Source organism: Camelus dromedarius, chromosome 4, assembly GCF_036321535.1.
Source record: "Camelus dromedarius isolate mCamDro1 chromosome 4, mCamDro1.pat, whole genome shotgun sequence".
NCBI lineage: Eukaryota > Metazoa > Chordata > Mammalia > Artiodactyla > Camelidae > Camelus > Camelus dromedarius.
This window is the reverse complement of record NC_087439.1, coordinates 22,632,546-22,645,701: the sequence shown is the minus strand read 5'-3', so window position 1 is coordinate 22,645,701 and position 13,156 is coordinate 22,632,546. Positions and strand designations below refer to the sequence as shown.

The 13,156-nt window shown below is 35.7% G+C and overlaps 1 protein-coding gene across 4 annotated transcripts in view; it reads left to right on the top strand.

Annotated features, from left to right (window-relative positions):
• LRP1B (LDL receptor related protein 1B) overlaps window positions 1-13,156 on the top strand; it is a 1,592,931-nt gene that overhangs the window by 882,867 nt on the left and 696,908 nt on the right. For all 4 annotated transcript variants that reach the window (XM_064484732.1, XM_031451350.2, XM_064484731.1 and 1 more), the window contains exon 11: window positions 3,985-4,221. In XM_064484732.1, coding sequence (XP_064340802.1) covers window positions 3,985-4,221 — 237 coding nt within the window. The remainder of the gene's footprint in view (window positions 1-3,984; window positions 4,222-13,156) is intronic.

Sequence of the window (13,156 nt, the reverse complement as noted above, 5' to 3'; positions counted from 1 at the left end):
TGTTTAGTCCAACAGAAATCCACGTAAAGTGACACTTCGCCTTACCCAGCACTGGGGAGTGAAATTCATTTCACTGTCTCATTTTCCAGGTAGCTGGAGCTGTGCCATTGAACACCAACCTCTTTAACAGTTTTGTTATCTACTAGTTAGACGTATCTTTGTTTTATTTTTGAAATATGTTAGAATAATTTAATTGTTCTTTATTTAAATAAGTGAATACATATTTTTCACACATGACTTTTGCAAGTTTAAATTTTTGCAGAAAATTAAGGTCTTCAGGGCCTTCAGAATCAGACATAATATTAAGGACATCCCTGTGGAGACTGTTGGTCTTTAAATGTCCCTGAAATACCATAAATTTTAAGGTTATGATGACTGCTTTTTACAGTGTCTGTTTTCTCCGTTTCATCATGGCCTTTTCTTTCTGTTTGTGCTCCCTCTCTGGTCACCATCCTGCCATCTCTTTTACCTTCCTTACTTTCTTGCCTTACCCTTGAGGACTATGAAAGAAGACCACTAAATTTGCTATAATTTTAAAACTAAGTGGTTAACATTAATGATACAAATACTTTTAAATTAAGAACCCAAGTTGCTCAACTGTGATAAAACTACATATTTCAGTATTTTGTTTTCACTCCCAACATTGTATCAAATTCTGTGAGTATAAAGATATCAACTCTCATGTTCAAGAAATCCTCTGGGTAATTGAGAGTATTTTGTCAGAAGCCTCACGATACGAGAAGGTGCGTGTGTGTCTGTGTGTATAACCAGCCTTTAAACTGGTCCAATTACCACTTGGGAAGTGATGGCATGTCATGTAAAAACACAATCGTGCACTTTTATGCATACATATATATGTGTGTGTATATGTATATATACACATGTTTGGGGAAACAACATACGATCGGAGTTGCTTAAGCTTCAATCATCCCGAATGTAGTGATCCACCAGGATCTATTTACATTTATAGTAACACAAACAATTCTAGCTATTTTAAGCAGAAAAGATCAAACGCAAGTAGATAGGTGCTTACGGAATCAGTGAGATGCCTGAAGCAACAGCTTCTAGGCTATCTCGGGAACATTCCTCAAAACTACCACAAACTAGCCTGACTTAAAGCTGGAACATGGGCCTCAGTCAGAAGCTAGGGCATCGGGAAGCCACAAGTGGCAATGGTAACTTCAAAAACACACCATGTTAGCGCAGATCTAGGGGTTAGGAAGCTCGCGTCACAGCTGACAGCTGCAGAAATGCGTGACACTGGCAGACGACACAAAAAGGAAAGACGCCCTCTCCCTTGCCTCTTGGTGCACACAAAGGGAAAAGCCTGATATGGGGAAATGCAGTTTCCCCGTTAAATGAATCTCAGCAGAAATAGCAATAGGGGGCCTCATTTCCATATTCCAGACTTGAGCTAGGACCTCTGATATTAGGTACTTAAATCAAAACCAGAACCATGGCTACATCAGTGTCTGTGAGATGTGTATAGTTTTTGATTGTCTGCCGTACAGGAAAACACACTAGAAGAAACTTTAGGTACTGAATGGCTGAAAAAAATGATTGAATAAAACAACGTGTACACCCATGCACACGCACGTACATTAAGCCAATGAAGTACCAGGTTTACCGATTACCAATTAAAGCATCTGTTAAAAAATAAAGCAATAATTTAAGTGTTAGCAAGAATGGGTATGGTGAAACTAGTGATTTTTTATACATGGCTAATAGAACGGGAAGTTGGTAGCACCGTTGGAAGGACATTTGATAACACCTATGATAAACAAAACTGATAATATCCTTTAATAAATTATCCCACTTTTGTCTGAAGAAATTCATTATAAATATATGTATAATAACAAAAATCCAGAAGCAATCTGAACATCCTACAGTAGGTAGGTGGTTGACTATGTTATGTTGCCTCCCTAGCAGGAAACATGATGCTGACATTGGAAAGAATGTTTTGAAGGCTTTTTAATGGCACAAGAAAATGTCATTAAATTTTTTAAAGTTACATATTAAAAGACATACCTAAAATCCCAATTTTACAAGAAGTATCTATGCATATGAAGTTGGTAAGAAATATTCAGGACTTAATTCTTTAATGAATCTGTTCTACTTTTAAATAATGTAAAATAGTATTTTAAAATAAAATACTCTTGAAAGTTGGTAGACACTGAAATGCTGTGAGGTCAGTGAAAAAGAGGAATGTTAATATTCTTTACCCAGGAATTCCATTTCTGTAAGTGTATACTAAGGGATCGTCTAAGAAAATGTATAAAATACTAGGTTGGAAAAAATGCATATCTCAGTATTATAATATGAAAAGATAAAACTAATTGGAGAATGGTTTGGTAAATCAGCATATGTTATGATCATACTGAAGGAATGTGAGACTTGATGAATCTGATGAATCAATGTAGATCATAAACTTTAATGTTAAGATTTAAGAATAAAATCAGGATATAAAATTGTATCCTTTTCTGTATAAGTAGCTATGCGTTAGAAAAATAGTTTGACAAATTAAATTTGACATCGTCACACAAAGGAGTATGATACAGCAATGAAAATGAATGAACAATGATTGTAATAACCATAGATGGGTATCAGGAGTGTAAGAATAAAACTAGCTCACAGAAGAATTCACACATGCAATTTAAGCTTGCAAAATTAAACAATCTATTGTTAGAAAATACAAACAACATATGTGCCAAATCTTAAAAAAAAAAATAAGCAGAATAATCAGGATATTGGACGTCTCTGGGATGGAAGGAGGGTGGGTTTGGGGCATGTGCATGCATTCTAATGTTCTGGAAATATTTCCAAGATCTGTGCTAGGTCCATGAGATTTGTTTTATTTTTATTCTTTATATATTAAAATTTTATGAATATTTATATCATTTAATATTCATTAACACTAATTTTAAAAGAAAACAAGAGAAAGAAAATATATAAAATAATAATATAGTTTATATTGAGGGTGTTGAATTTATGAGTGACTACTTATTTTTTCTTTTCCTTTTTTTCTCCAAATTTTTATAATGTAGTTATTTTACCTCACTAAGAATCTCTTACGGTATGGTTATACAAATATAATAGTCATGTTTTTCCTCAGTTTTATTAATAAAACTCAGTATGTTTTCCTTTCCATATGAAATATTCTCTTAAAAATTATCTAGACTTAAGTAGAGGGACCCCTAGCAATTGGAGAGTCTTGCATGTATTTTCATACAAAGTCTGAAGTAGTTCATTCGTTCTGTAGAAAAAGCCACCTTGATTCTGGCATTTGAACTCAGGAAACAGTTTTTTGTTTTGGGTTTTTTGTTTTTGTTTTGTTCTGTTTTAGACAAGGGCTGTATTGAACATCAGAGTTGCTGGCAGTCAGCATCAACCTCTAACATTTCTAATTAAGATGTAAAAGAAAGAGTGTTGCTGTAACTGGCATTTGATTTCACTTAGAAAAATGAATCACATGTTTAGACAAACCGTAATATATTTACTGTGTGCTCCTTTCTGTTTGCCTCTGACAGTCTGTAGATGCAAACTTGGAGTAGGGGGCTGTTTTAGATACTCTGAAATTTTTAGTATTGTCAAACATGATTAATTCTACAGTTAATATCTACAGATGTGTTAAACAGATTGTAATGAATTGTCAAATTAAATGTGCCGGATGCTTTAATAAATGTCCATTTTACAGTTACAAGTTATCCAATGATGTGTCATGTTTTTGCTATACAGACAGTTACAGACAAAAGAATAATTAACTAAATATAACTTATTCACGGAAGTAATTTCTATTTTAATTAAAGTAATGCAATTAGCTGGCCTTCTTACATCGAGATACATTTGGCATATTTTAGAGTTTAATTTTTGGTATTGAATTTAAAAAAACCGCTAATTGTGCCAGTTAATTAAACAGTGGCATTATGCAGCGTAAAGAAGATTAGGCAGCACTGGTTGTTTATGTTTGTAATCTTTCTTCTGCAGGACCGAAGAATGAGTTGTTCCTCTTTTATGGGAAAGGACGCCCAGGAATTGTTAGAGGAATGGACCTGAATACCAAGATAGCTGATGAATACATGATCCCTATAGAAAATCTGGTAAACCCTCGTGCTTTAGACTTTCATGCAGAAACCAATTATATCTACTTTGCTGACACCACCAGTTTCCTAATTGGCCGTCAGAAGATAGATGGCACAGAGCGAGAAACCATCCTGAAAGACGGTAAGTGACAATGTGTAACGCTGACATCAAACTGCCCAGGGACAAAGCCCTTTAAAAGGACAGATCCAATGGATGTCAGACTAACTTTAACCAGAACCCAAGTTATGGTTGATTTTTAAATATTGGTTAATTTCATTTTCTTCACTAGCATTATTTCTATGTGTTTTCTACATACCCGCCTATTAACACCTTCATTGTAAAATCAAACTTGTAGTTGTCCACTACATTGTAAATGCAGGAATTAAATTGAGCTATCTATTCATCTTCATGGAAAATGTAGATTTACAATTATGTTTACAATGCTATATGGTAGAACATAAAATTTAACAGGACATTAGAGACTTTTGTAATATTTGGTTCTCGCTAGAATATTAGTCACGTTACTTACAGTGCGTTAAAAATAGCAATGTCCCCATTGTCATCATGATTCTTGTATGTTGTTTCTTACTTTACAAGTTTCTAAAATTGAGTTCTTTAATGTTGCCCTTAGGATGTCGATATCTGCAAAGAAACTTTAATTGTTTATACCTATTTTTTATTTACAAACACATATTTGTTACATACATATATGTAAATATATATGCATATACCTTATTAAATCAGTGAATTTCATAAATTACCTCACTTAGAATAATCAATCAAGGACAAAATAATATAGAAAACATCTTTAATAATCAAGCAAAGTAACCCTTGGCTGCAGTCACTTTTCAACATGTTTCTGATGGTTCTGGACCTCAGTTTCCTCAGATACACATTTTGCTTACTTCTCAAATAAATTAAAAATCCTTGATTCAGGGACATTAATTGCATGCTGATTATATGAAGTTCTCTGTGCTATGAGATTAGGAAAAACAAAGTTCGGAAATGGTTACTGCCTTCAAGGAGTTTATAATCTACCTTTGGAGATAATATAAACACCCCCCACCAAAGACAAAAAAAGGCTTAACAGCATTTAATTTAATTTCAAAGTGGGCCCAAAGAAATGTGTGATTAATGGAGAATGTCCATGTAATAAGAATACACAGGAAGACAGAGATGTCACTTTGTGGGGGGTCTCAAGGAACTTTTTTGTGAAGGAGGAGATATTTGATCTGGTTCTTAAAGGAAGAATGTTAAAGGGGAGAGGAGGATACTCCAGCACCAGGAATTCCATGAGAAAAATAAGAAAGACAAAACCCCAAGAAAGCAGATGCTCCAGAAGGAAGATGAGGGGAACATTCAGTGGACCGTTACTGGAGATTTAGTTTACAGGTGATAGTGACAGAGGACACGTGGGTCCCAAGAGGTGGTGAAACCAAAGACCTTAAATGAGAGGTGAAGGAGCTTGGATAAAATCCTGGAGGGGTAAGAGGAAATGCTTTTGATCCAAAGAAAAATGTGAATACAAATATTTTAGGAGAATCAATCTGGCAGTGGAGTATACAGTGAATCAGAAAGAGGAAAGAGAGACAATAAAAGCAGAGAAATAGACTAAAATTATTTACGGCATGAGTGGTAATGAAGGATGGTCTCTACTGTCTTTTAGAGGAATTGGGGGCAGCATAAGAAGATTATTCATTCAACTCAGGTGTGCTTTGAGTGAAGACTTTAATGATAAAAAGTACACCTTTAACGACTGACAGATGAAATGCTAAAATGAAAAATACCCCTGCTTTTGTCTTTTTATATAGTTTACTGATTAAGGCAATATAAATCCACCATGACTTAACGCCAAGAGTGTCTAACTGGAGTTAAGATTTGTACTTTAAAATGGATGTGGCAGGAACTGTCTGCCTCCTTTTTTCTGTAATGTGCTATCAGATGATACGAAGTGTGCAATTTTAGAAGGACGATGAACTTGCACATTCTAAGTAGATGCATTTGGATTGCTCTAATTTGGACCTAGACGTTTTCAAGAGGGACTGAAATGTAATATAGAGGGTTCTTGGTTTCTTTTCAAAAAATGTCAGTTCTCATGGTGACTGAAATGTTCCAGCTAATAATCCTAACTGATAACAGTATCAGTGACATTGGGGTTCTTTGCTTTCTACCACAGCAACGGAGGTGGACTCTAATAGCCCCTTGACTGCCAGACATGTCTGTACAGTGTTGCTTTGACAGGATGAAGGTTATGAAAACATTTCGTAGATTTCCACACCTGACATACATTTAACATTTTAATAACCTTATACAAAGGACCGCTTAATGTCTTTTTATTAGTTTATTTTGTTTCTTGCCGGTAAGGAGAATAATAATAGACATTATGCTGCAAGATTAAAGTGTCAGAACAGAACTTACATTTGGCAAATGACAACCTGTGTTTCTTGGAGTCAGAATAGGTAAGTTTTCTGTGTGTGTTCACTCATTTAACTAGTGTGTCTGCCATCTAACCTGAAGACTGAGAGGTAATACTTGTTTTGACAAATGATTTGGTAAGCTTAGTAGGAATTCTGAGTCTTAGTTAAATTGGTATGGTTTGAAAAGGCATAAAGATTTTTCAGTTTTTACGTAAATATCTTGGGCATATTCTGTGTAAACTCAGATCCTTTCAATACAGAAAAAAAGAGCCAGCATTTCAAAAAAAAAAAAAAAAAAACCCACCTCTATTCATTCTCTGATTCTGTTTTCTCGCTTAGAATTTTATTGAAAACCTCCTAAATGTGATATATCTTAGAGGCTTTGTGTACATCTTGTGGGCTGAAACAGTACATAGTTAAATAAATGAGAGAGAAAAATTGTCCATTTGAGGTACTTACATGTAGCTCGATAATTACTGAAACTATTAAATGAAGACATTAGTGATTTCATAAAAATAGGCTTCTATAAGGACAAAACATTTACCCGTCTTTATTTTTAACTCTTGAGAATTTTTGTCAAAATTTTGGTAAAATTTATACTGTTGATTTCTTTTAATTAATTACTTGATTTATTTGTCCAGTCAGTAAATATTCATTGAATGCCTTCTCTGAGCCTGGCACTGTTCTAGGTGATGGAAATGCTGCAGTAAGAGGACAAAGCTTCATACTTAGTTTATATCCAAATAGCAGGAGATAGATAGTAAATAAACACATAAATGAAGAGATAATAAGTGCCCCCCCAAAAATTAAGTGAGATACTGTGGTAGAAAGTAAAAGAAGCTATATCAACAGGAGGCAAAAATCAACCGAGTGGACAGATAGTTTAAATTAGTCATTCTGTTACCAAATAAAGTTGTGTGGACCCCACCTGACCCCTAGCCCAGCCGAGATCCCTGCCTCGGTGTGGAAGTTTCCTTTTCCGTTCTGGTTTGCGCAGCCAGGAAATGAAACCAAAGCTGAGACTGAAGCAGTGCAAGCTTTTTTCAATGGCCAGAGAATGGAGAAGTGGGAACTTGGTTCACAAAGTAACTTCTTGCTCAGGGGACGATTAAGGCAAGGTTTTAAGGGCAGGGGTATTGAGGGGGAACCATATGCATTGGTTTTCTGGGAATAGGTAGCTTCTTCCTGGAACTGGGGTCCCACCTCTCTTCTGTCCTTGTGTGGTCCTTTGGCCTCTGAGTCAGAAGCAGGTTGCACATCATGGATGAACAGGCAGAGATCTTCCTCTTACAGTGAGACGGTAATGAGGTGCAGGGCAATGTTTGTCTATCTTTGATGTTGAGCCAGCTTGCACTAGTTTTCTTATAGTTAAACTCTTGTTCCTATGCTTTGAACACAGCTAGAGGGTACAGTTAGTTGTGGTTTTCTGCACATTTATCTGGAGGGAGTGGCAGGGGTATGGTTCTGGGACAACAGCTTTGGTAAGAATTTTTGCCAGATGAAACTGTTACCTCTCTCTAAGAGAACAAGATAGATACTCTTTATAAGATTGTATTTATGTTTATCTTCTTGGATGTCTTGTCAAAGATTCATGTTTCATGTTTCAGAATGAATTATAACTTGCAGCAGAAAAGAAAAAATATAAAAATGATAACTTAGTATTCAATTTATGGTTGCATATATTCTATTAGTGCAGTACTTGTTTTTAAGCTGTATAAATTAATTCTACTAGGATACATATTTCCAAAAAGAAGACATGTTAAAATAATCTTTCATATCGTTTCATATCCTTAAAGTATTAAAAAAAAAACACTAAAGGATTTTTTCCTGAATTTGAAAGTTATTAATGCCTACAGCTATGTATAGCTGAAACAGTAGTTTCAATAGATCGTATAATTAAACTATAGACTTGAGGTCACCAAGTTCGTGGTAATTTGTTACAATAGCCACAGGAACTAGTGCAAAGCCTGTGCTCTTAATCACTTTGTTAACTGAATTTGTCTGTTTCCTGTGGTGGGTGATTGAGATCTGGAGTAAGTACACAATCCACACCTCAGAGTCTTCCTTTAACTGAAAATACTTAGGGGTTCCCTGCGGTTAGAGGACAATGAATAACTTTGGGCAGCATGCAAGATAGGCTCTCTTTTTTTTAATATGAATAAAATTATAGCCAGGAGGACGGGGAGGCAGCCTCTCTGCCAAACATCTTCTCCAAGTGACATGTCTAAAGATAATCTGTTGACCTACTATTAAATGGTAGTGTTCTATTTATGTGATTACTTGTCCAGCATCTGCAGGGTTAAACCCTGTTCTTTGGCTCAGTCCCACCCCCAGCATCTCCATATTCCCCCCCAGGGATTTGAGAGTCCAATAGTTCTTCCAATTTTGTGTTGAAATGTATGGCATTATACCTGAGCCGTGATTAATTATTTGATCAAAGTTCATCATTGTAATACTAATCTAACCAGCACCAGCACTGCCACCACATACACACACATGTGATCACCAAATTAAGACCCACTTCAGATTGCCAGAAATATTTCCAGTCCTCTATTCTAATCACTACTAAGGTGGTCACTCACAGAAGATTGTAGGATGTGATACATTGCCAAATGACACTTACCTGAGAGTAAGAATATCATTTTCTGCACCTAGAGATCACCATTTGTTCTTGAATTTCAGTGACCTTCTCCATTATATAATTCTCTAGGAACTTCTAGTGTCTCATAAAGTTCGAGTGTTACAGTTGATGAAAGAAATTTGTTAAGATATCATTCATGAATTATGTTAGAAAGTTCCCATGAACATTAAATAGTCATTATGCCTTACAAAACATTTTAAAGTTAAGAACAAGCCCTTATGCTCTGCTATTACATTACAGGTGAATATCAGTCTCTCTCTCTTTTTTTTTTTTTTACTTTAACTCTTACTTTTTCATAAAGAAAAGCTCTGAAGACTGAGAGATGTAGACTCTCACCAACCATTAAGGAAATAATGAATACATTTGTCAGTCATGAGACATTTCGTAATTAAAACTGTTAAGAAGAGATTTGCAAGGGTTTGCAACTCTAGAGAACTTAATGGATATTGCCGCCCTGCTGAGTAGCAAGGTTAGAGGCTGTTTGCACAAACTGACTCTTGTTGACTATCAATAAGCTGTTTCCCCAGAATTTGCTGGAATTTGAGTCCTGATAGCATTGGTTCAATTTTATATTTAATTTGTATATTTCTCATAATTTTTGATGTTTCTCATGAAGTCTGACATTTAGAAAAAAAAAAAAACAAACAAACTTTAAGCCAGTATATATCTTTCTGTCTGAAAACTTGATATAGATATGAGAAGATTGAAAGCTGGGTTCTAAAATATATTATCATAAAAAACAATGGAATGGCTCACATGGCTAATGGGTTATAGCAAACATGAATGGGTTATAGAAACATGTATTTGTTTCTACCCAACATAGACGTATATACACACACAGGCATGTGCAAACACTGCATAATACACACACGCGTGCACACACCTACACACATGAGCTCAGGATAGCCCTAGAAGCTGCTATAAAGAAGTCTATTGTTTAATTGCTGGTAAGTTCAAAAGATAAAATGTGAAAATACTCAGTAATCTCCAAAGAACCATTGAAGTATTATTACAAAGATGATTGCTACATTAATAAACATTCTGCTCAGTAGGATTTTTGCACACTTTAAAGAAATGTCTAGTTTTAGCATGAATTAAAATTAAAGAAATACGTTTAACTTAGTTAATTATTCTTAGCATTACGTAATCTTTGTTACTTTGGAAATCACTTGGAAATCATTTTTTAACCTATGACTAATATTATAATCCTTGACTATAATTGTACTTTTGCTTAATTGTCCTTGTACTGCAAATTTCTGATGAAAAAAGTTTGATAAATCAGTTTTGGCAGACTTTACTATGGGGGTTCTAAAATAAGGAAATGCTAGCTCAAATTGTGGGGACAGTTAATATCCACAAAGCCAGCTGAACTTCCCCTTGAACTTGCCCATGAGACTAGGGGTCATGAGAGGATTTTAGGGGAGTGATGGTAGTCATTGTCTGTGCAACACATATGTCAAATAATGTGACTCTGACTTACCTAAAAGGTAACTTTACTTTTGCCTCCTACTGACTTTTAAAATTCATTCAGTAGAGTGAATGTTCCTACCCCACAGCAAAACTTGGTCAAATCCCAGTCCTTTCTGCTAACAGCTAGGCAGCAGCCAGACCTCCCAGTCGTGTTGTCAGAAACGCAGCCTCCATTTGGTAATTAGAATGCCCACTCCACCATATATACATGTTTATATCATAATTCTGACTTCAAGGTGTCATCGCATCTTCCCTGCCTCCCCACTTGTGTTATCTTTTGGCTAGAAGCCTGGGAAAAGGAAGGGAGGGCACATTTAGTTCATTCTCTTTTTCTGCCCTGCCCTTATTGTCCTTGTCATCCCTCCCAGCTTGCTAGTCAGTTTCCAGTGCCCACGCACTTCTCTACATTGGTAGGAAGAGAAGAAAAGGGGTAAGGTTGGTAAGGCCTGATAAAGAGATAGCAAGGGAACTGGTTCCATTATAAGCTGACCTATCTCTGAGCCTGACCGATGTTTAAAATTACTCTCCTGAGGGTTGTGTGTATGTTTGTATGTGTCTATCTGTCTGTCTGTCTGTCTCTGTGTCTGTGTGTGCATGTGCAAGCTATTTGGAGGTTTTCTGCTAGAGTTCTCTAGTTTCATTTCCCTTGGCCAAGGTACATGAAACTCTGTGCTTGTAACTTTGCATCCCTAAATAACCGATTCATGTCCATCTTCTTGTTTGCATTCCCTATAACCGCTGGACTGAAGACATCCCTAAACCAACATACTGTCCTGTGTGATCCACATTTGGTCCATGAAATTATTTGTAAACCTTCTGTCCCAATGTCCCAATAAACTCTGGGAGTGTAGATACTGTACAAATCAACCACCACTAAGTATTCTGCCACCAGAGTCCACGTTAGCTTTTTCAGATGTGAGACTTTCTCAAGTCGTGAGTTGTGTATATTTGGAAAAAACTAACAATTCAAAGATCTCTTAGCGGTCCCTTTGAAGCTCGTTCATTAGATTTGAGGTAAAAAGTACCCTTTCATTCTCGCTTTTCTGCCACCTTCGGAGACTGATGGTTGGGGATTAGGTACTAACAGAACAGCAGCATTATCTGTCTTCAAAGAAGTCTCCTGAAACCCTCCCCTCTTTACATGGTATTTCTCTTTACACCGTTGATCCGGTTGAGATGTTTAAGAGTTGTAGAAATAATTCTGACCTAGTTGATTGTAAAATAAGAGGACTTTTTCCCTCATATTTACTTTGATTTTTTAAATTATTTTGGCTTCTGTGCAACACTTTAACATCCCGTTACAAATGTCACAGGGAGTTACTGTCACTCCTGATCCTGCAAAAGTGATCAAATTGCAGGATGTTCTAATAGTCATTAGACAGTGGTCCAAATGACACTGGGAAAGGAAATAGAAGAAAAGCAAAGGTAAGACTATTTTGAAAATTTACTTAAATGTATAGATGGCAACAAATAGTATTTTTACTCACCTTTATACTCAGTTTTTTTTATCTGACTGTAATATAAACAAGATTCCTAATTTTTAACTTTAAAATAATGATTTTGCAAGGCTTAGAACTGAGTCTGTACAAATTAAGAAGTGTAAACAACACCAGCAACATGAGCGCACGCCAAAGAGCTCCCGGGGCTCGTGGCGGTGCCGTCACTAGGCATGAGGTGAAAGAGCACCTCTCACCTCCTACCCTGTCCTCCAGCTGCAACGACTCAGGTGTCAGCGCTGCCTGTCCTTTACATTTGTAAAGAATACCAGATGTGGCATGTTTTCTAAAATACTGCGTTCCTGGTCTGTAAACAATATCATCTGAATTAATTTTCTGTACAAAGTCTTCAGAATGACAAAATATATAAAGGTTGTACATAAAAATTATTATTATTATTATTTCCAGTCTCAGACCAGTACTGGTTGTCAAGATGGATGAAAAAAGATTGCTCATTCACCATGCCTCAGAAGTCATACAGTTTTTCCTATTAATCAGTTTCCACTGCTTATACTGTTTTATCTTATGCCCCAAAGAAAAGTATGTTACTTTTGGATGCCACAGTCATGAGTTGTGAATTGACCAAGTTAGGTTATGGAGATTATACTCCAGACAGAGGAACCTAAAGCACCTCGCCAGGAGGATATACATTCTACACTTGATCCATCACAGATTTATTTTATGGCAACTTTTGCCAGATACATTTAACTGCATTTAAATTCAAAAGTCTTAGATTAAATGTCAGTCAGATTTGTCATCTGATACCACATAGACAAAAATCTTTAAGTAATTGATCTTCTCATTTCTTTTCCCTGACCAAATGGTGAATTAACTGGTACTTTTTTGTTCTATCCAAAAGTGGCTGCAATTTTTACTCCAAACACCTGTATTTTTCTTCCATTAAATTCTAGCTGTTTTTATAATCGCATTTTTAAAAATCATGTTTATTACTTAATAATTTACATACAGCAAAATTCACCTTTTTTTTAAGTTAGTAAACATTATAATGTATCCAGTTGAGTAACCACTAACACAGTTAAGTTGGAATATTC